At 34.1% G+C, this 22617-nt stretch overlaps 1 protein-coding gene across 3 annotated transcripts in view; it reads left to right on the top strand.

Moving 5' to 3' along the window:
- LOC139697490 (zinc finger protein 420-like) overlaps positions 1 to 22212 on the top strand; it is a 37307-nt gene extending 15095 nt beyond the window's left edge. For all 3 annotated transcript variants that reach the window (XM_071596217.1, XM_071596215.1, XM_071596216.1), the window contains exons 7-15: positions 1684 to 1816; positions 3811 to 4007; positions 4124 to 4261; positions 7449 to 8255; positions 13110 to 13251; positions 13986 to 14155; positions 15822 to 15919; positions 17370 to 17534; positions 20861 to 22212. In XM_071596217.1, the coding sequence (XP_071452318.1) occupies positions 1684 to 1816; positions 3811 to 4007; positions 4124 to 4261; positions 7449 to 8255; positions 13110 to 13251; positions 13986 to 14155; positions 15822 to 15919; positions 17370 to 17534; positions 20861 to 21098 (2088 nt within the window). In that variant the 3' untranslated portion in view covers positions 21099 to 22212. The remainder of the gene's footprint in view (positions 1 to 1683; positions 1817 to 3810; positions 4008 to 4123; positions 4262 to 7448; positions 8256 to 13109; positions 13252 to 13985; positions 14156 to 15821; positions 15920 to 17369; positions 17535 to 20860) is intronic.
- The last annotated feature ends 405 nt before the right edge of the window (positions 22213 to 22617 follow it).

Below are 22617 nucleotides of genomic sequence, written 5' to 3'. Positions count from 1 at the left end.
ATGGCATTTCTTGATTTTAAATAGTATACTTCATTTTTACTGGTTAGAGAGGTTAGTAAAATGATATTATAATGAGAAAAAAGTTATGTTTATAGGTGGTGCATAAGTGACAAAATATAGGCCAATGTTATGCATGAAAAGAGGGAAATATATATTATTTCCTTTCTCTTCTTGGAATTTAATGAAGTCCAGAATTTGAGGCAATGTGTCTATTACCGTAGAAAAATGTCACATTGAACCCCTACGTACAGTTGTAGACTACATTTCCTAGGTGGTGAAGACTGTCATAGTTTTGAAAACATTTTGCCAAAAAATGGTCATTGTTTACTCCAAAAATATAAACTTGGAAAGGAGGAACTCCTTGTATATCACTGTATTTGCAAATTTAAACTAAAGTCTACCATTAATGTTAATGGAGATCTTATGAGGAAAACTTACTGCATAACAATGGTTAATAATGTACACTTCGACGGCGGCAGATATTTTTCAGTAATATCCTGATCCCTATTTGAGGTGCTTTGTGGAGGGCACTTTGAGTGAGTACGCTGTCCGTCAGATGGGACATTATGCTGCGGACCCATTAGCACCTTTCGCTAAGAGGAGGCTAATGCCAATGCTGGATTTCTCTCCACCCTTAATCATTTCCTGTTTTCCTGATGGCGCAAATGACCTCGACTCTCAGTCGTCTCTCCTAAATACTACTTCTAATGTGCACCCAGAAATAAGTCATCGTGCATTGCAAACTTTCATCCTATAATGATTATAAATACCTATTTGTATAGAGTTTATACAAATTTTGTTTTTTTTGGGTTGATACTTACAAGATGTGTGCTCATAATTTGTCTTCTGCTTTTGTATACAGTACTTAAAACTTTTTCATTTTCTGCATATGTTAATGTCAGTGATTGTCACTCGGGTGAGAATCTCTTGTAGGACTTAGAGCAATAGGGGTATTTACAGGTGAATTCCTCCAGTTTAATGGGGTTATAATCTTCATTCATATTGATTTGTAATGAAATGCATTTCTTTTCTTGGTATAATAATCTTGCTCATCAGAATGCACAGAAAAATCATCCCAAATTGTCTTCGTATGTAAAAGCATAGGTAAAAAAAACCCATAAATGAAAATTAATTCATACCAACAAAATGTAGCCTGGAGGGTAAATTTTGGCATTCATTAGAAATTTGCAGTTCTTGTGACCATTTTTGTCACAAGAACTGCAAATTTAGGTTTGAAATGTCTCAAATTGGGAGATGTCAATACCCTCAGAGAATGTGATAGTTATAATGTATGAGTAAAGTTCACCTTTGTGCAAATTTGACAGGGTGCATATAATTAAAATGAAAAACTTTTATTAAGCTTTGTTTTCCTTGTAAAGCATGAAACTTTCCCTCCCTTTCCTATTTCAAGTGATGCTTTTGCCTTGTGCCAGTACTTTTAAATTATTATGTATGCATATGTGAATTGTCTGAATTTTAAAGCTGAATTGAGTAGCGTAGATAAATTGTCCCCATGGATTAGTTTTACTCATCTCAAAACCTCATGAAATTTTGTCACAAAATCTCATTCGTATCTCATCTAAATACAGTAGGCCAGGAAGATATGTGCTCTGTACGATATAATTTATTGGGTTGATAAGTCTGTAGTTGATATAATTTCATGTTATTGCAATTTTTTTACAGGGGTTTTTCAAACGATCAGACTTGAGGACTCATGTAAATATTCACCTTGGAATCAATAAATCCATATGTGAAACTTGTGGAAAGCAGTTCAATCATGTGTCTAATTTGATTCGCCATATCAGAGTTCATACAGGTAAGAATTAATGTGTAATCAAGTAATTTCCCTGGTGTTTACTTATTTTTAAGTTTTTACTTCAAATAGCTTCTCCAGAATGTGCAATCAAAATGCAAAAGATGTTGATAAATATTTCATCACCCTGTTAATGCTAAAGGCATGCCAATGAAGTATTAATCAGAAATCACCTCATCGGAAATTGTTTTCCTTGTAGCACTATGTTGTAATGACTACTGAAATTCCAAATATTTAATAAATACCATTAAGCTGAGTAAATATCATCGTAATAAACACCATCTCGTATGAAGTATTTTGTGCATCACGGAGTAATTGGATTTATAAATAATTTTGTCCAAATATATTGCCACTCATTATTCTCGCAAGGATGCTGACACAAAAAATTTTTTTTTCACCTAGTGTCTAATTGATGGTATTTGAAGAATACCCATTTAGGCAATAATCCCAATAAATCTCATTAATTCTTCTTTCTTAGTAAGTTTCTACAAGTGTAATCTTGATTGTTGTAGGTTATCTTCGGTTGAAATTAAAACTTGCTCGGCAAAAATGATTGTTTGCACTACCATTTCCTAGAGAATTTCATCATCTAAAATTATGGGGCAAAAAATCTATTGGAGTGTCATCAACCATAGTTGGAAGAAATCCCATAGTTTCTCTCAAATTCCAATGTTTGGTGGTTGCTTGTAGGGTCACTCCATTCATTACCCCTGACAGGGACATGACCAGGATTGTTTTGATTGTACACCTTGAATAATAGCTCCAGAATTTCCTCATCAGGTGTATGAGGGTTTCCTATCGGAGTTTCAATCTTAGAAAACTCAGATTTGGAAGCAGAAAAACCATTCTTTACTTCTCTTCCCTCTTCATTGGAAATTCCAAAATTAGGTTCTCAAAAGAGAAAAATAACCTGTCGCAGGGTCATCTGCCAAACAAGTGTCTAAAAACAGTAGAAAACACATGCTTAAATATACAACAGTACTGAGTCCAAATGGTAAATTCATATCTAAATCTGCAATGCTCAAAATAACTAAAAATATCTCTTTCACCCCCTCTGAATTGTTAAGGTTTCTTGGTTAGTTCTAAAGTTCTTCTAAACCACTCTCCAATGAATCTCTAATGAAAATTCACACAGTTGACTGTACTTTCAAGTTACCCATGAAGAGTGCAGATAATCACTTAATCGAGTATTCATCCACCGAGAAAACATCCACCAAATGGAAGTGAAGCCGAGAGAAATACCTAGGACCTCTTGACTACTACTGCTTTGAAGAACCGACTCACGCAGTTTATTCAAATCGTTTCAGTAGAAATATTCCACGAAACTAATAATTGTTAGAACTGGAAAAACTAATTTGCTCATATTACATTTGCATGGTAAAGTTATGGTGGTTAAGCGTAATGAGGCAAAAGTAGCAGTGCAGCACAGGGATCTGGACAGGAGATTTGGGGGGAGGAGAGTTCTATAAAAGGGGAGAGCAATGGGTAAATGAGGTGAATAATGGCTGATAAATTTATGTGTAGTGACATAAGGGCTAAAATTAATGCAAAGAAAACATTTTGTGAGAAGCTCTATCAAATGGAAAGAGAAGCCAAAGGAGCGTGGCCCTGAGTGTGGACCTCTGTAGTGACTGGTATGGCAGCAAAAGACCAATTCTTACTGTGATTGCCTCGACAGTCCCTCAGGACCACTTTTTAAAGTAGTACATTTTGCACAAAAAATTGGCTATGGAGATTTGGAAAAAGAAATCTATTACATTGAATTTGTATTAATGATAGCAAAATGGAAAAAAAATTGGCTGTGATGGCATTTTAGAAAATTTCATGGTTTTTAGCATGTTAACAAATGAAGAGTATTTTCCATGTTGAATTATTTCAGCATAGTTACCAACCAATGCATGTCCAAATATTGTTTTGGCCCCAGGAAAAATTTTTTGAAAATATTTAAAAGTAATCTGCCTGATCATGTGGTCTAAAACTGTTGAATTGATTTTCAGGAATCAAGCCTTATCCATGCAATATTTGTGGTCGCAGATTTAGTCAAGTGAATGCATTACAGCATCATAAGGACTCGCACAACACATCCAGAGATTATAATTGTAATTTATGCCGTAAGCAGTTTAAGTCTAATCTCCTCTTGAAGAAACATATTCGGTCAATGCATTCAACTTCTAATACAGCCAACCAAGAAGAGGTAAGTGGCTCGTCTAATTGGGATACTATGATCATAATTTTGTTTGTGGTAAATTTGTTAGTTTTTTTCCTTAGTTTCTGTAATTACATTTCTTTTTTCTACTGCATTTATGTCAGGATTCAAAATCAATGGTTCAGAATCGTCGTTTTTATTGTAATGTATGTGGAGAAGATTTTCCTTTTTCTGCAATGCTCAAGGATCATGAGGCCAAACATCAGAAGGAGACAAATTTCCATTGCAATTGCTGTGGCAGTGTAAGTATTAATTATGTCCTTTAACCTAACAGTATGCATACAACAAGTACAAACAAGTTATCGATAACTTTCATTCCAAACAATTCCTTGATTTAGTCATTTATATGTAGTATTGACATGAATTGCATTTGGTTGATCTACAATCACATTTGTTATATTCAGTTCAAAAATTTTACAGTTCAATTTTCCAGCTTATGAGACATACACTGTATTTATAGCTCAATATTAATTGCTCATGTTATGTACCATATTTTGATACCTTTCTTTTGCTCATTCAATAATTGTGTGAAGAATATTATGACCTTGTTCTAAGTTTTATTCCTTGTCTGAGGGAATTCATGTTGACTGTTTTTGGCTTCTGAATGATTCTTGACGTGACTTGGTGTAGTATGCTGGAATGTGATAAAACGGCATTTGTTTAAATGAAATAAAATAACATTTGCTAAAATTCAAGAAAGGTTCTCTTGGATGTTGTGGATGAAAATGAAAAATATGAAAATTAATGAAAAAAATTTCCAAGATTATTCTATTTTGTGATAATTTTTGTTGTGAGGGAATTACTACGTGCATAACACTTTGGGGAGTAAATGGAGAGTAAATATATGGGAATAAGCAAGCAAACTCAAGTTTGGTGTGCAGGAACTCATTGTTGATTAAGAATAAGCTGGATTGAGTCAATAAATCCGTATTTCATAATACTGGCTCTTAATCATACCTTAAAATCTTTGGGGTATACCTGAAAGAGTTTGAGGTATGATATAGAGGGGAGGGTGGGAGTGAGAGAAGGGTTTAGGGGTTAGATGTAAGAAGTCGAGTCTCTATCTCACCCCAATAAAGACATTTTTATTATTATTAAAATCCACCATTACACATCCTCATGTGATGTGATACTATCATGTTATTCCTTCACATAATTCTTATGGCTGTTTAAATGTTGATCAAGAGGTAGTGCATGGTTAATGTAGGTTAGGGCTCACATCGTATGACAATGTGCAACATATAATTCATGGCAATCATATTGGTGTTCTAGCTCTAATCACATTGTTTATTAATACAATGCAAAATGTATCAATATTTATACATGCAATTTCATTGCTATAGTGCACGCACATTCATGAGGGAGAAAAAATAAATTTACAAGCTAGCAAACCAAAAGAAAAAGTTTACCTAGTTGGTTTATCTTGTTAGTTTACCTAGTACTTACATAGAAATAGGCCTAAGTTATTACTATTAATAGAAAAAACATTCCTGCTACTCTCCAGTATATAAGGAAAAGCATGCAGTCATTTTTACGACAATCGTAAAAAGAGAACTTTTAGAGTGCTTTTTCGTGTGTCAAAATAATTTTTTATTTATTATGAAAAGAATATCTCAGTTCCAAGTGACAGAAGGATCGTACCAGATCAAAACTTCATTATTAACCAGCATCAGTTTGATTCATTTTTGGGAATAAATACTAAAATATTTCTAAAAATTGGTAGTAGCGTTTCAACCAGTTGTAGTTAATGAATGTATCTGGATCATTCAGTCCAGAACATGTTCATGGTCTGGATTGAATGGTCAAAATAAGGGTGGAAGGATGGAAGTCTTGTATTGCTAAACCCCTTCACCTTGGAAATATCCCATTTTGGGCATAGAAAATTTGTTAATGAGAATCGTGTTCATATAGCAACAAATCAATCGACAATCAAAATTGATAATTTTGATAAAATAGCAATACGTTATTTGGGACAATTAATTGGCTACTCTTGCATACTTTGCTACTGTTGAAATGATCTGTGGTTCATGTCACGATTAGAGAAATATTTTTTGTCATTACATTGCATTAGTTTTTGGTTAAGTTATATTATTTCAATAGTTTCAGCCTCAACTAAGTGGAAGTTCATTTTAATAAATGAAAAAGAAACACTTTGTTCCAATCCACCACTTTATTACAGGTACTAATGGTACCTGTAATAAAGTGGTGGATTGGAACAAAGTGTTTCTTTTTCATTTATTAAGTTATATTATTATTAACTCTGGTCTTACTGTGATTTTTCCATCTGATGGATTGTAAATTCTTCCTCTGTCTTTTTTCCACTTACAATTTTTTTACATTTTAATGTGCCAATTCTTTTTATATTCATTTTGAAAATTTTGTATTCCGGACATCTTGCAAACTGCTATGTTTAACTCCATAGCTATGTTTAACTTTTACTACATGTTCAGAAAACTTGCGTTTTAGTATACAGAAAATTTCCCTAGTATGTGATGTTAAGCAAAACAGATAAATATAATTATTTGGCAGAGAAGATAGATGCAGGAAATTCACTGTGGATAAACACATGAATTTTAATCATGCTAGTCTGGCTGGTAGTATTGGTTTTTTATCGGTGTACTATTGCAGCATTAAGATATAAAGTCAAGTTGTTTACCAAATGGTAAGAAGATGCCACATGGCTGACAAATCATTGACTGTGTTTTGGCAGCTGGATGTTGTAAGTGCACTTTGGCTGATTGCTAACCTCTTTGAATGTTTCATCATAAAAGGCCTAGGTGATTGGCCTGACCCAGGAATGAAGTAATGAAGGTTTTTTACTATTTTTATTTATTGTGTATTTTTAATGGCATCCTTTGTCAAACAGGATATTTCTGTAGTGAGGGAGTTAAGGAGAATATTGAGTAAAACATAAAAATGCTACCAAGTATCTAGCAAATTTGCCACCCTCAATATAGCCCTCCAAAAAGCGAATTCTTCAAACCTTTTTGTGATCATAAGAAAATAGAGGAAAAAATACAGAGAGGAAGCCTTAACTTGATATTCCAAGTGATTGATATTGCTTACTCTTTGGTGAGCATTTACCTTGCAAAAAATGATTTGAGCAGTATTTGAACCTGGGTCTGCTAATGCCAATACTAATTATTGAATAGGGTAATGTTAAATGACGAAAAATATTTGCTATTGTAACAATAAACTTACTTTCTGTTAAATAGTTGACATTTATTTTGTTAACTTTATAGTGATTAATTACATAATCAAACATCTGAAAAATCGTCATCTTAATCACGCCAAGTTTACTTTTATGTTGCTCATATACTCGTACTATACCTTTGCATTTATCAATGCCCACATATATTCAAATATGTAGTATATGTAGCTCTATAAAATTTCACATAAACATATTTTCATGATCACATTTATTTTCAGGACTACACAACTGCTGATGATTTTAAATTCCATTCATGTTTTGATGCAGAGGAAATTAAAAACATTAAAAAGGAGGAGGCATCAAAGAAGGATGTTGTGAACAGTTATAATGAATTAATTCGGAGGATCACTAGTGAAGACACAGAGGAAGATGGTGCCCTGGAGACTCGGAGTCAAGATGAAATTAGTAAAGAGGAGAATGTCAAAAGTGAATTGGACAACAACATTTTAAAAATTGAGTCAAATATGCCCAATAAACAGGATCAGATAGTTGAAATGAGACAGTGTGATACTCTTCAACCACCTCATCCTACAGATGAGATGGCTGAAGTGGAACAGTTAGGGAATTTAAGTGAGGCTGTTAAAACGGGAAGTGCTACGGAAGACTCTCAGGTGTGTGACACATTAAGTGTGGTTCATCCTGGAGATGTAGAGGCGAGTTGGGTGGTCGAGCCAGGATGTGCCACGACTGAGCCAAACCCAGAGAAGTGGCTTAACCTCCGTGACCAGACTGATTCTGAGATTGTGATATACATGGCCCCAATTAATCTTAATGATAACAAGACTAAAAAGGGACCCCTCACAGATGAAGCTTACTTTAAGAAATATGACAATTACACGGCCAGTGAATTGCCAGAGAATGATGAAGAGTTCAATATGCAAGTGGTTGACCCTTTGAGTGAGGAAGCAGTAGTGTCTAATCAAATGACTGATGCCCTTGACAGTGTCGATCAACTCATTGCCTCTAATAGCGAAGGAAATAATACTGATTTAAAAGACCCTCTGGATGTTACAGAAGTTGCAAAGGTAAGCAGTCCTTAGTTATAACCTCTGCCCTTTACAGTATTGGTCCTCATGCATTTTACTTTCTCCATAAGTATTAGAGGAAGAAAATTGTTTTAATGAAAATTTTGAACTTTGGGAAGCATGCCTGATGCCATGGTCTGAGGTGCCATAAAAATATTTAGTCAGTTTTCTGAATGAATTCTCTGTGTGAGTATGTCTTTATTTTATTTTATTTTACACAATTACGTTGCAATTAGGCAAATTTCCTGGTGGCAACGGTCAGGTTAGGTCAAAGATAACTCTACAACGAAAATTACATACGAACACATAAAAACAGAAGAGATAAAATATTTTTACATAATGACACTTCCACATCACATACAAACAAACTTCCACATCACGTACAATATGCCGTCCACATCACATACAAACAATATTTTCATGACTACAATGAAGTTTATTACCCAGTGGCTGCTTTAAATTTCAACTTAAAACTTCTCAAATTGGATGGAAAGGGCTCAAACAAACCTCCAGGCAGCTGATTCCCATCAATTATGGTTCTATTTAAAAAAGAGTATTTTTTCTTATTGGTTTTTTGAGTCCTTATTTTTATTTTGTGGCTATGGTCGTTTTTTCCCTTAAAGTTAGGCTTTTCTATCCCTTGCCATAAATCTTCCCACGCTTCGTCCTTTTTAACAACTCTATACATCGCGCCTAACCTACTCCTTTTTCTTCTATTTTTCAAACTCTCCCATTTCAGTACATCTAACATATCCGTGACACTATCTGTTCTTTTGTACCTTCCGAGTACATATCTTGCTGCCTTTCTTTGAACTTTTTCTATCTTTTTAATATGTCCCACCTCATATGGATCCCATACTATGGAGGAGTATTCTAGGATAGGGATAACCAGTGCCTTATATGCTTTTTCTTTTGTGGCTACGCCACTTCCTTTTAAATTTCTCATCACCCAATGCAATACTTTAAATGCCTTCCGTGTCAAATTATCTACTTGGACCCCCCACCCAAGATCCCTAGTTAAATAAATGCCTAAATATTTGCATTGACTAGTACATGGGATTCTTTCTCCGAAGAGAGTGTAAATTTCCTTTTCTGCATTCTTTTTATTTGAAAATTTAATATGCTTACTTTTACTTATATTAATGCCCATATTATTATTTGTAACCCAGTCACCAAGGCGATCGATGTCATTTTGTAATATTACGTGGTCATTTACATGTTCTATCCGTCTGTATATAATGCAGTCATCAGCAAAGAGTCTTATTTGGGAATGTAAATTGTTTGGTAGATCGTGTACGTAAATTAGGAAGAGTAATGGCCCTAGAACACTACCCTGTGGAACTCCTGCTAGTACGCTCGCCTCATTTGAAAATGTATCCCCTAATTTTACTTTTTGAGTTCTGCCTCTGAGAAAATTTTTTATCCATTGTTTTACCCTCAAGTCCAATGGTAACGAATCCAACTTTAGCAATAATTTATCGTGAGGCACTCGGTCAAAAGCTGCCGAAAAATCAACAATGACTGCATCCACTTCCTTTCCTTCATCTATTGCATCGCCGATGTATTGACTTAATCCCAAAAGCTGCGTTTCACACGAGTATCCCGTTCTAAACCCATGTTGGTGTTTGAATAGCCATCTATCTCTTGCCCACCATTCCCGAATGTAGTCAACGATTCTTTTTTCCATTATTTTGCAAACAACTGAGGTTATGCTTACCGGTCTATAATTGTTGGCTATTGTTTTATCCCCTTTCTTGAAAATTGGTGTAATATTTGCTTTTTTCCAATCATTGGGCAAGGCATCATTATTTAAAGTTACTTTAAATAGATGACTCAGGTACATAGCTATTGCGGTATCACCCAGTTTTAGAATGTCAATTGAGATATTATCCGGTCCCACTGACTTATTTTTCCTCATCCTCCTTATTTTTTTCACAAAATATGAGTCCTCCAAGATAATGTCTCTTTGTGTATGTGACAGGGTTTTTGCGGGTACCATAATTAAAAAAACTATTGACATGAGCGGCATGGAATTTAATATTAATATTTTTATTAAGAGTAAATGAACTGATTAGATTTCAGTCAAAGTAAACCTATAGGAAGTAGCCATTTTGGCCTTAAATCAGTGTGTCAGTAGCACTGCCACAAAAGCCATAAAACCATGTAAATAAAGTGGGGTTCCAAGTACTATTTTTACTAAAGCTTATATGAATTTCCATGAAGCGCAATTTTATTTTTCTCCTTTAAATATGAAAGAAATAAGTTATTATCATATAGGTTGGCTAATATGTCTCATTTCCTATTTCTGGCTGTGTAAGCCTATTAATGCATTGTACCTACTCTTTCTTGCAATGTATGTCACCTTTCCTTGTTGTCCTTCCTTCTTGTGTGTTTGTCCATTTCTCTTGGAGCGGGTGAAATAGCTCCTAAGTAACCTATTTCCTACAACACTTATTAATTCTACCCGATTTACTTGGAATACTTTCTCAAAACCTTAAAAAAAAATATGATCTCATTACTGCTATGACATTGCACATGCTGCTCCCCTTGTTGAATCCAATCTAAGCATCCTCTAATGTAATTATTTGCCCTCCTCTCTATCCTTTTATTGATGATCTTAACTACTACCTTAGCTGTTGTGAAATCAAACTTATTATTTTATAAGTCCTCCCATGCCTCTCTTTTTTTCTGAGATGGGAACCACCTGTGATCCGGCAAAATGTTTTGGGCAATCTTCCCTTCCTTGCTATTAAGTAACTCATAAAAACTCTTCCTTCCATGTTTTTCTCGATGCTTAAATAGTGTTCTCTTGATTCCCTTACTATATCATAATAAAATACTCTTTGACCTAAACAGTCCTATTCTCTTTCTGTCTTAACTGGCTGGTCTAATATCATTCCACACTATACAAGATGGTATGCGCCTTGTGTAGATCCACATTGTGTGCTTTAAATTCCTCCTGAACACTTAAAGGGGTCATTTAATAATTTTCCTGCCTTATCCTTTACAGTATGCACAGATTTTCCCTTCTTAATTCCTGATAAAACACATACCTTCCTATGCAGCCCACCTATTTCGCCCATCCTCTTTAAATTCTTGATATCTTTATACTACTTACTCCACAACACTTCTTTGCCCCATCAATTTCTTATCTCTGTTTATTATACAACTCTTGGTACATTCTTCTAACTAATTCTATGTTAATATTCTTCCATTTCCTACTCTTATCTTTTTCTGCTTGATCTTCTTACACTTTCCATATTAGCGGCTCTTTGATTGTACTTTACACTTATACATAACATCTTGGCCATTTGAGGTTATGACTGTTTACTAGATTCCTATAGCTTTCAAGAATGCTAATCGCGACCTCCAGTGGGACTACGATATGGTGGGAAATTCAAATTGAAATGTGTCCAGATTAAAACACTGCACCCTGTGTATCAGTAATTTTTTTGTTTAATGCCTTCATTTAATCTCTTTGTTAGCGTGTGACTTAAAGAAATGCCCAGTTAAATAAATATCCGGGAAACATATTCTTAGGAGTACTGTAGTGTATAGCACCCGAGTCCATTAAAAAACTACCCTAACCGGGTAGATTGCTTATGAAAGATTAAATTCTTGAAGTCAATATTGCAGTAAAAATGATATTGGGGTTAGATATCAGTCAGTTAATCTTCTTTGAAAAAAACAGTTTTGAATAAATGGAACAGTTTCTGGCATCACTTGGTGCAAATTCTTCATTTTGGAATTAAATTTAAAATACTTTGCCTTTCCACATAAACCACTTTTATTATGACCTAGGTTTCGTTATGGTACCAGATGATGTTATACCATAACAAAGCGTAGGTCGTAATAAAAGTGGTTTATGTGGAAAGGCAAAGTATTTTAAATTTAATTTCAGTTTTTAATAGTTATTTAGTAACCTAATTTGTTTATATTATCACTGATCATGTTACTCTTAATGCTGATAAATGTTGCTGAGAGCATAATTATCTTTTCACTGTAGAACTTGCATGTCTGGTTCCGTTAAATTATCTATTATTATTTTATTGTAATGAGATTGGAGTTAGTTCACTTCCTCATCTACAAAGAATTTAATATTGCATTTCATGAGCATACAGTGGTTTGGACAGGACCTACCCATCACGGTGAGGTGATAATTTATTTTGGAGAACTATAGTTTATTAGTGATAAGTACTTAAATGGTATTTTTTTACGCTTGTTATAGTCATCCTCTTTCTCTGATAGCCCTGGTCAAAATAATTTCTTCTTCTTTTATAAGAAAGATTCCTCCTCATCTTTGGTGTTAAGTGTGCTTTATCTCTCTTTGTCTTTTCTTTGGACTGCCTGAGGATCGTCTACCCAATAGGAATTGATATCTGGCTATTTTTTCTGTTGTTGTTACATTAATTTAGTTAATTTAATTGTTAAAATCCATTCTTCATCTCAGTTTTTTTTAGACTGAAATTTATTCCTGCACCATTAATCCATAATTCTTCCCGTGGTAGTCCTCTTATGTATGAAGCCTTTGATTTTATATGTTATTATTCATGATAACTAACGGGAAAAAATCCTGTTTTATTATCGTCATTTGATGAAGTGCATTTAAAGTTACAAATTCAGAAAGTTTTATCAAAGTGATGTTTAATTGACGTGTCGATGAGACAGTCACCAGAAGGCGACTAGTTCTTGTCGATTCTGATCTTTGGTCTTTGCTGTGTATGATGTATGGCCCTATTACTATTTAATTTATATGCATTAGCATTTTAGCTTCCACTTTTATATTTTGATTCCATGCTGGGTCTGTTATACATTCTGTTTCTCTAATTAACTAAACTCTTTGATGTGTTGCAGAAAGATGACGGCCAAAATGATCAGCCCGATGACTTAGCAGATGTAGCACAGACTGAAAAATCTAAACCTGCCGGTAAAACCTTTAAATGTGATGAGTGTGGAAAAGTATTTGCCAAAAATAGCAATTATAAGCAACATCTGGGTAAGTTATAAATGTCACAGGAGCTTGAAAAAGATAAAATTTTCTTACATTCTGGTATTTTTATTTTTTTATTTGTGACTCAAACAAACACCTTGTACAATTTTCAACCCCATAAGTATTGAAAAAATATTTTTTACAAAATTTTTGCTCCAGAGGAAAACGTTTCCATAGAATTAGTTCATTACAACCATGCATAAGTTGAGTCGGTGGCTTCAGATATCTGAGTAATAATTTCCATCTTAATGTAGTTCACCATTGTATTCAGTAATTAACTTCTTTATTTTTTAACAGTTTTTGTAAATGATGGGAGGTCATGGGAATTTAAAAGATTAGAACTACCGTATTTTCTCATTGATAGCACCTTAGGTATAATGCACACCCAGAACTTTTTAGTTATTATGAATTTGTATAGATACCGTGCGACCAGGGCTTCATAGTTATCTTGAACATGTAAAGATGCCGCGCATCTGTATATACATTTATGTATATACATATGCGTGTAAAAATTATATATAGTGTGTGTAAAAATATGTTTATGTTTGGATTTTTTCAATTTTTATTGCAAAATACGCATTGTCATTTTTTCGATCATCTGAACATTTTTGTAAGGATTATACGATAAGCATTTGCAATAGGAAAATACGATATTTAGTTTGTTTGGTTTATTTTTTTTTAGCATGTGCATGTAAAGATTCTTAATGATTGTTGACCATCAATTTTCATTTTAATTCTAGGAATCCATTTTGTTGATCTTCAGCGTTACCAGTGCAAAATATGTGGTCAGTCCTTTGCTTGGAAATCCACTTTAAATAAGCACATGTCAAATGCACACCAAACTGGGCCAGCACCTAAGTTCAATTGTGGGTTCTGTTCCAAGGAATATACCACAAGTTCACAAGTCCAGGTGAGTTTAGACAATTATATGTATTTACATATTTATTTATATTTACATAGGGTGTGTGGCAGGGCTTGATAAATGGAAGTATTTAAACACAGAGTTAGGCAAATGGAAGTACAAAGAGGTAAATAATAATTGGAGACGAGTAACAAATGAAGCAAAAGTAGCATGATGGAAGACACAGGGCGAGGATATGGAAAGTTTGCTAAGGAAGGGTAAAATTGGTGTGCCATGCTAGAAGATTAAACGCTAACAGGAAGTAAGAAGGCAAGATCTGTGTTATCATTTTGAGATAAGTCAGATAAAACAGATAAGACAGAAAAGTTCCAAGAGAGATGGAAGGAATATATAGAAAAATGGTAAAGGTCAGGGGGTATAGGGGGAAAGGCCAAGGAACTTAGGCCAAAAAGCTTAGACCTAGAAAGGGAATATGACATAGATGAAGATAGCTTAGGTCCAGGCATACACAACAGTGAGATAGAAAGGGAATTAAGGGAGATGTAATCAAATAAGGCTTTGGGGATAGACCAACTGAAGGGTTAAGGAAAATGTGGTAGGAAGAGACTATATAGACTGATTTGTAGTATCTATGAAGAAGGAATCTGGCGAGAAGACTTTGTGAGATCAGTGTTAGTTCCTTTCCTATAACAATAAGTTTGATATCCCATGCAGCTAAAGGTGGTTCTCAGGATCATCAACAGAAGGATAGAAAGTAGGGTAAATAATTACTTAGGGGATGATGTTTGGGTTTAGGAAGGGGAGAGGCACACGGGATGCCATTGCAGTAATGAGATTACTAATTAAGAAGAATATGGAATTCAATCAGGGGGTATTTGCCTGTTTAATAGATTTCGAAAAGGCGTTTAATAGAGTGAATTGGGAAAAACTCTTGAGTATATTGCAGAAAATAGGAATAGATTGGAGGGACAGGAGGCTAATCCACAACCTGTACATATCTCAGACAGCTCAGGTGCAATTGGAGGGCTTAGAGTCCAGATGGGCAGTGTTAGGAAGAGGTGTAAGGCAGGATAGCTCAATGTCACCAGTTCTGTTCAACGTATATGTGGAGGAAATGATAAAAGAGGCATAGGAAGATCTGGAGGTAGGAATGAAAGTCGGAGGGAAATTTGTAAAATCAGTTAGGTTTGTTGATTACCAAGCTCTAATTTATCAGTCAGCCAAGGGATTACAGGCATTATTGAGTGAATTGGAAATTTAGTGCGATAAATACAGGATGAGAATCAGTATAAATAAAACAAAGGCCATGCAAATTTCCAGGAAGAAAAAGGCTTAGCTAAACATTAAAATAGGAGGGCAAAAAATAGAGCTGGTAGAACAGTTTACGTATCTCGGTAGTGTTTTGGACCTACATGATCAAAGTAGTTGGGATGTAAGGAGAAGAATTGCTCTAGGAAAAGAGGCTTTCCCAATGAGGCTACTTGCTGGTCAGGCTGTGGTGTTACTACCCTTCTACTAAAAATATGGTTGTGCTATCTAAAATGTAAAAGAATATTGTATTCAGATATTGGAATGTTATTGTGACAGTATTTGCTATTATCCTAAATAGAAATAGGATGTCAACAATATCATTATCCAATTTTGGGCTTAAAACCAATGCTATTTCTAGAAATAAGCAATTTTTTAAATAATTTATTTTCATTTTAACTTCTAGGAGCATATAAAAAGGGACCATTTCAAAGAGAGACCTCACACTTGCACTGAATGCCATAAAAACTTTTATAAGAAGTATGATCTGAAAGTTCACTTGAGGTGAGTAAATTGAATATACCCCTGAAATATCCTGCCTGATTAGGCTGCTTGCAACAGTTTTTTTATCATGAATGTTTATGTCTCATTTTCTCCACTGTCATCATGCTTATTTGAAACCCCATATTTTAGTTCATAAAATTCTGTAGTTTTTGGACCTCTTAGATGATCTAAATAATTTAATCTTTGATATAATGTTACCATATTTTGTGGCTTATTGGATGATTTTGTTCCCCTCAGTACATGCCTAAATTATGTGATGCAAATATGTGATCTTATGCACCAGTAATTGTAATTATCTCTAAAACTTCTGGTTTATATTAATAAACATTTTTAGATATGATATTGCTTTTTGCTTTTTTTAGGAAAGAGGGATTTTGAATAAATCTTTTCATAATATTTTTTTCTGCTCAGTAAAAATAATTAATTTTATGATATATGTTTTGCTTCACTTTGAAATTCAAGTAAAATGATTTCACATCCACCGACATCTAAAGTTACATTTTCTCCAATGTGTGCTTGTATGTATTATTTCAGTTGGTGGAAATTGATAAAATCATGCATTCCATTCAGTTGTGAATGGTGCAACTCCCATCTTTATGTTATGCTCCCTTAGGGTGTGTCCTGGTAGTAATTCCATATTCTTTGGTGATGTATGAGTTTTAGTAAAGCACTCTCGGCCATATCTGACTTATATAGATAAGTTCATTGCTCTAATGGCAATGATCGAAATTGCTTTTATGCATCAAAAAAATATAAGTAGCAGGGTGTTACTTCTTTTTAAAACCTTGAAATGCATTTTTAAATGAAACATTTTTTTTTACATGTCATCAAAGTTTATTTATGTTGAAATTTCATGACAAAGCATTGGTAAAAAATCAATGCTGATTCTACTAAGATACTGCATTCAAGCTATCAGTAATTACGCATGCAAAAGAACATAGAAACAGCAACAGAAGGATTTTTGGATCTCCCCAAACCGAAAATATAATAATTAGTTGGTTAAGACAGGAAGAGGAACTACAGAAAGCTATTCACAGTAAACATAACCTGCCACATGGAATTGCAAAATGGCCAGCACTAGAAGGAGAATTGAAAACTTTGATTTGAATTTCAATGGCTAAAAACGTTAGAGGAGTGCTGAGAAAATGTATAGAGCTTAAAGGATAGTATGTTAAAAAATAAAAAAAATCTACCCAAAGTAATTTATATTTCTGTTTTTTTTTCCTTAGAACTTATTAAATGACTAGCCTATTAGTTTAAAATAACAAGATAAAATTAAAAAAAGATATTTCCTCTGACTTAGAGTTCACTCTGATGTAGCATGGGCTAGAGAAATATATTTTCAGTTTGGTTTTCTACAATCTATATAGTTGTTAAAGTGATGTGAATATAATTCACTGAGACTTGTTGTGGGTGACAAATTATCTCTTGTTTTGTTCTCTTGTTTCAGGACCCACACAAAGGAAAAGCCATACATTTGTGGTGCATGTGGCAAAGCGTTCTATCACTTGTCGCACATAATTCGCCATGAGCGCATACATACGGGAGAGCGCCCATACAAGTGTGATGACTGTGGGAGAGAGTTCAACCAGTCAAGCACCCTCAAGACGCACAAGTTAGTTCCTCTTTTTCTTAGTTTTTCCTTTTATGCTCTGGCTAATTTTAATGGGTGCATTTCATTCTGGGAAATAAAATCAGGAGTGTGTGTGATTTGTCAGGTACCAGATCTTCCTGGGTAACCATAACTGGCACAGGGAAAGGAAATGGCCCACCTACCCTGAAGTGTGAATTTCACATACAATTGGGCTTATTAGTGATCACCTTACTACTCTACTATCACTTACCGAACCGACCTTTGGGTTGATTACTGTGTTTTACTGTCTAAGGGATGACTTCGGACAATTTTTAAAATTGCATTTTCATATTGCCAGTTGACTGTGAATGGCAAAAAAAACACATAAATATTCTGTAATGCAGTTTAATTCAAGAATTTTTAATTGGACAATTCAAATTTTCACTTGAATCAATTCTGTAATAAGGTTGTGGGGAAAATTCATCCATAATCTATTTAGATAGAAGTTAACAATCTATTTTGAATTTTTTAGGGATTTATTCCTTTAGTAACATATTCTGATATGAGTAATTTCAGTTTCGTAAACAGGGTTGGCACTTCAATTGTACTTTCAAAATGTAGTAACTATGAAAATAATATGCATCTCAAATTCAAAGAACTGTAGGAATTCCTGCAGTTCTTTGAACTTATCAGAGGAAAACACCTTTGTGTTTAAAGTAGGCTTTGATGCCAAGGACTGTGGTGCAGTATGCATACCTAAAAATACTTGTTACATTGAATGCATCGTAATCAGTCATAACACCTTGATCCTTTTAAGTCTGTAGAAATTCAAATTTTTAGAGGATGCAATGGTAATTTAATTGCTTAAAGAAATTATTGGAGACAGATTAAAAATGTCCAAATAAACTTTATTTTACCTTTATTTTCCTTTTTAAATATGTGTTATCCTTGCTTGACTATCCATTATAACATTACTGCAATTACAATGTTAGCTTACATGCCTGGAGCAGGACAGGTAACACTATCAACAGAGAGAGGATGGTGCAAAACTGTGTTTAATTGTACTTACGTGTATCATAGTTCTGTATTTAAGTATTTAATATTCTTTTCCAGCTATATATTGGTTTAATTTAAAACTGTAATTAGAAGAGAATTGCACAAGATACTTAATTCTTTGCAATTTGTATTCTTGTGCCATTGAAGTCTTAAAATTCCTAGGATATCTGTGCTTTGTTGTCAATAGAGTCATCCAAATGTAGTTATAACTACAATATAGTTGCCCCTGGAGTCTTGCCATTTTATTGCCCGTAGATGATGGTCTACCCTGAAAATAATTTCTTTTTTAAAATTTTCATTCCTTTTGGCAAACTTTTTCAATTTTTCAATACTGTAACTACAGCCATATTATTATGCTTCCATAAAAAATTGATCGGGCGTGGGATGGCATAAAAGGGGTCCATGAATATTGTCTCTTTTCTTCCTAAATAGTATCATGTATAGTGGTCACTTAGTATCTCCATAAAAGCTGAAACTTTTAATCCTCTGATCTGGATGACCTATTATATACCTCTGCATGGGGAATGTCCCTTGTCGATGTGTCACATAATAATAATATTTGATACCATATTTCTGCTGCTTATTTTTCACGTAAACTCTGAAGTTAATTCTTCCCATTAACTTAGGCAATCCTCAGTTTGTACTCTAATTTTTAAATGGGTGAAAGCATGGTTGGCAGAAATAGAGGGAAGAATAAAAAAAAGGATAAATGGAATGGATTATGATTAGGGTCATCATCGGTAGGTGGTTGCACTTTTCATTGACATGTAGAGCCTGAATTAAATGGTTTTGAAGCATTAATGGCTATGAAGGGACAAAGTTGTGAGGCACATAAGGGGTATTGTGAGGTATGGTTGAAGCTTGCTGCTTCACCTTGCCTAACAATGCCGTTTATACCACTTCTTCTTGTTAACTTCTTGAATCACGCATGGCTCCCCTAAAATACTTCTTCAGCCATTGATGATCCTGACATCTTCTATCGAGGTTGGAGAAAATCACTTTCCCCTTCTCACAAAGGATATTCTCATTAATAATGTCGCATTGCAATTTCTTTCCTTTATCTTATGGGAAGTAGCCGTTCAACATCGTTCAGAATACATGCCTGTTGCATAGATATTCTTATCACTCTCTTTGAAGCATCTAGCACCTTTATTTTGTTCTTGTGCGTGAAGAATGTGCAAATTGTGGTTGTCGACCGATTGTTGATATGGTACTAGATCAGCCATGCTTACACCTTATTCCAGATTTTCAATGATAACGCTTTTCATTCTACTGTTATCTTTATTCGTTTATTGTTTATTCTCGGATGGATTTTTTCTGGGTCATTTTTGAAACTATGCACAAAGTATTATTAAACTTTGCAGCAAAGAATACCTAACAATAAGTCGGAACATAAGTTGGGAAAAATTTATTCTCACTAGCGACTCTAAAATGCTAGCCGAACAGGGGCTAAACACAAACTGAAGTAGCAGGCATGCAATCATTTCAGGAATTCCTCTCTCCTCACCACCCATTATGTGTTAAAGTCATTCATTCAGCAAGTCAATTTTGGGACCAACAATTTTGCTAATAATGTGAATTACTCATTATGCCAGGTGCTTTTTTAGTGAAGTTCCACTGTAACTTTATTATTCTTTCCATTATTTTATTGTCCCTATTCTTCTTTTCATCTTCATCTCAAAATGTCAAATCTATACTCATCTATTTTCTCAACACCCAGGGTTTGAAGCCATGCAACATTATTTACTCTATCAAAGTTTAAATTAGTTTTCTCTATTTATTTACAGAAGGAACTTTTATTAACTACCTCTTTGCAAATTCTTTATCTAATGCCTTCTATTAATGTCCAATATTCATTGTCCATTTACATGTAAAGTACTTTCATAAGGCAATCCTTTTCATTCTTGTATTTATTAAGAATTTTTTTGCATTTGTTTTCCTATGGTTGATTTTCATCTTATACTTCTTGCACTGTTCATGCAAAACAGTTAAAATCAATCTTCCATTTTTTCTTTGAATTTAGTTTAACCTGTTAAACAAGGTCCATACGTGCTCCACTTTTCTTTTTGCAACATGTCCTTAAAATTTTATACATATTTGGTATAATTGGATCCAGTTTCAAGCAATTCTTATTGTGATATTTATAATATTCATGGTATTCAGTTTTAATTTCAGTTTTATTTGTAAAAAAAATACTGGACGTTAAAATGGTCTTTCTATTTTAAGTTAGTCACATAATATAATGTGTTCTCTCCATTTATTTTAGGTCAGGGTGTATCTAATGAACCATCAATTCATTCATTTTCATTCAGGACTCGACATTCCAATTGCCTTGCTCCAAAGAAGAAGTTGGAATCCAGTGGGAAAGGTTCAGGTGCTGGAGAAGGGGGGCTCAATTCAACTCTTGAGGGGGGAAAAAGAAGCAGGACTCCTAAGAAAGCTTCAGCTACCCGCAAAACTGAGCCAGGTGTTAATAAAATAATTCTTTCTGCCAAAAGTTCAAATCTTGACTTTGGCAACATTCCTACAACGTATGAAGACATAGAGTAGCTTTATGGATTGAAGCTCGTTTATGTGCCAGCTTAAATTTTTTAACTGATAAAAATTTTCTACAAGCCGTGTACAAATGTGTCAATAATTTTAAAATGAGTGGTAAATCAATGTTCATTTTGGTTTCCCTCAAAGATTATTATCACCTTTTGGAAATTTGTATATATAATTCTGATTTTTGATAGAATATTCTCTACAAGAGATTTTTAGGCATTGTTGGCATTTTTTTAACTATGTATTAGAGAATGTACATAGATGCTGGCAGGGGATGCTATGGGAGCCTATTGCCTTTTCCCCCTTGACTTTTGGTGCTGCCATAAATTTCCAATGTATAACAAGATTCATTTTGTTAATCCGGCCATGTATGTATGTAATACCATGAATGTGTATTGGTAGGAAATGCCATTCATGTAATAAAATAGGGTAAAAAAGAATTTTGGTAGCCATAAGACATGGAGACCTTTTTCCCTCTCCCACCCTCATTTCCCTGGATTTCAACCTGCCAGCACCCATGACTACGTATTCTCATTCTAGTCTTGTGAGGCTGCAATTCTTAGTGAATGGTTTTATTCACTCAAAGTTATTGTTAAAAAGCTTCTATTTTTTCTCAAACAGTTGCTATATGTAATTTGTTAGTGAACATTATATGGACTAAAATTTATGGATTCTTTCATAAGCTGAAGTCTTTTCTTTTTTTAAATATTCTTATAATGGAGTATTATGGATTTCAAAGGTCTTTGACCTGATCAATCAAAATGATACTAGAATTTTAGTACCTGCTGTGAATCCTATGCATCATTATCTGTATAAAATACTAGAGATTTTTTCAGAAGAAAGATGCTATTATTATTTAGTATCAGTTACCTCTATGGCACTCCAGTGTACCAGAATGTCTGTGTTTTAAAACTGGTTAATTGTAACACCCAGAGGTCACATGGGTGGTTAAATGATTGCTCCAAAATTGTTTGTAAATTGCAATGTATATTTTAAAAAACATGAACAATGAATATTGAGTCATTTATCATAATTTGTGTGTACATTTTCATTTAAATCATTACAGTAAACTCTCGATTATATGTGTGTGGATTGTTCATGCAAAGTAAATTCCCTTAAAGAGGATGAGCTCCAATGCAGAGCTAAAGCAGTTCTGAATCAGGATTAAAAACTTTGTGGTAATTAAACATAAGTGAATCCAATAGAAAACCTACTATCTCTTGGATAACGAACTTTGCCTCTTCAAAATTTTCCATAAGGATTTCACGTAAGGTGGTGAAGATGCTAGAATTTCGTCTCATAGTGGACCTTGTGCTGTTTGATTGAATCAAAGGAAGTAAATCATCCTAGAAGGTGAGTCTGAGCTCTACCACCAGTTCTTGAATGAGGGGCCTATCCATTTAACTGTGAATACAGGGAAACAGCAGTCTTGGACCCTCCTCTCACCCACTAACATCATTAAAAAATTTTGATATTATAAATCTTTTCTTTCATGTCCCTTTATCTCTCCCATGCTACTTCCCAT

This window comes from Hetaerina americana, unplaced genomic scaffold (assembly GCF_022747635.1).
Source record: "Hetaerina americana unplaced genomic scaffold, ioHetAmer1.1.p SCAF_78, whole genome shotgun sequence".
Lineage (NCBI taxonomy): Eukaryota > Metazoa > Arthropoda > Insecta > Odonata > Calopterygidae > Hetaerina > Hetaerina americana.
This window is presented reverse-complemented; position numbering and strand designations above follow the sequence as displayed.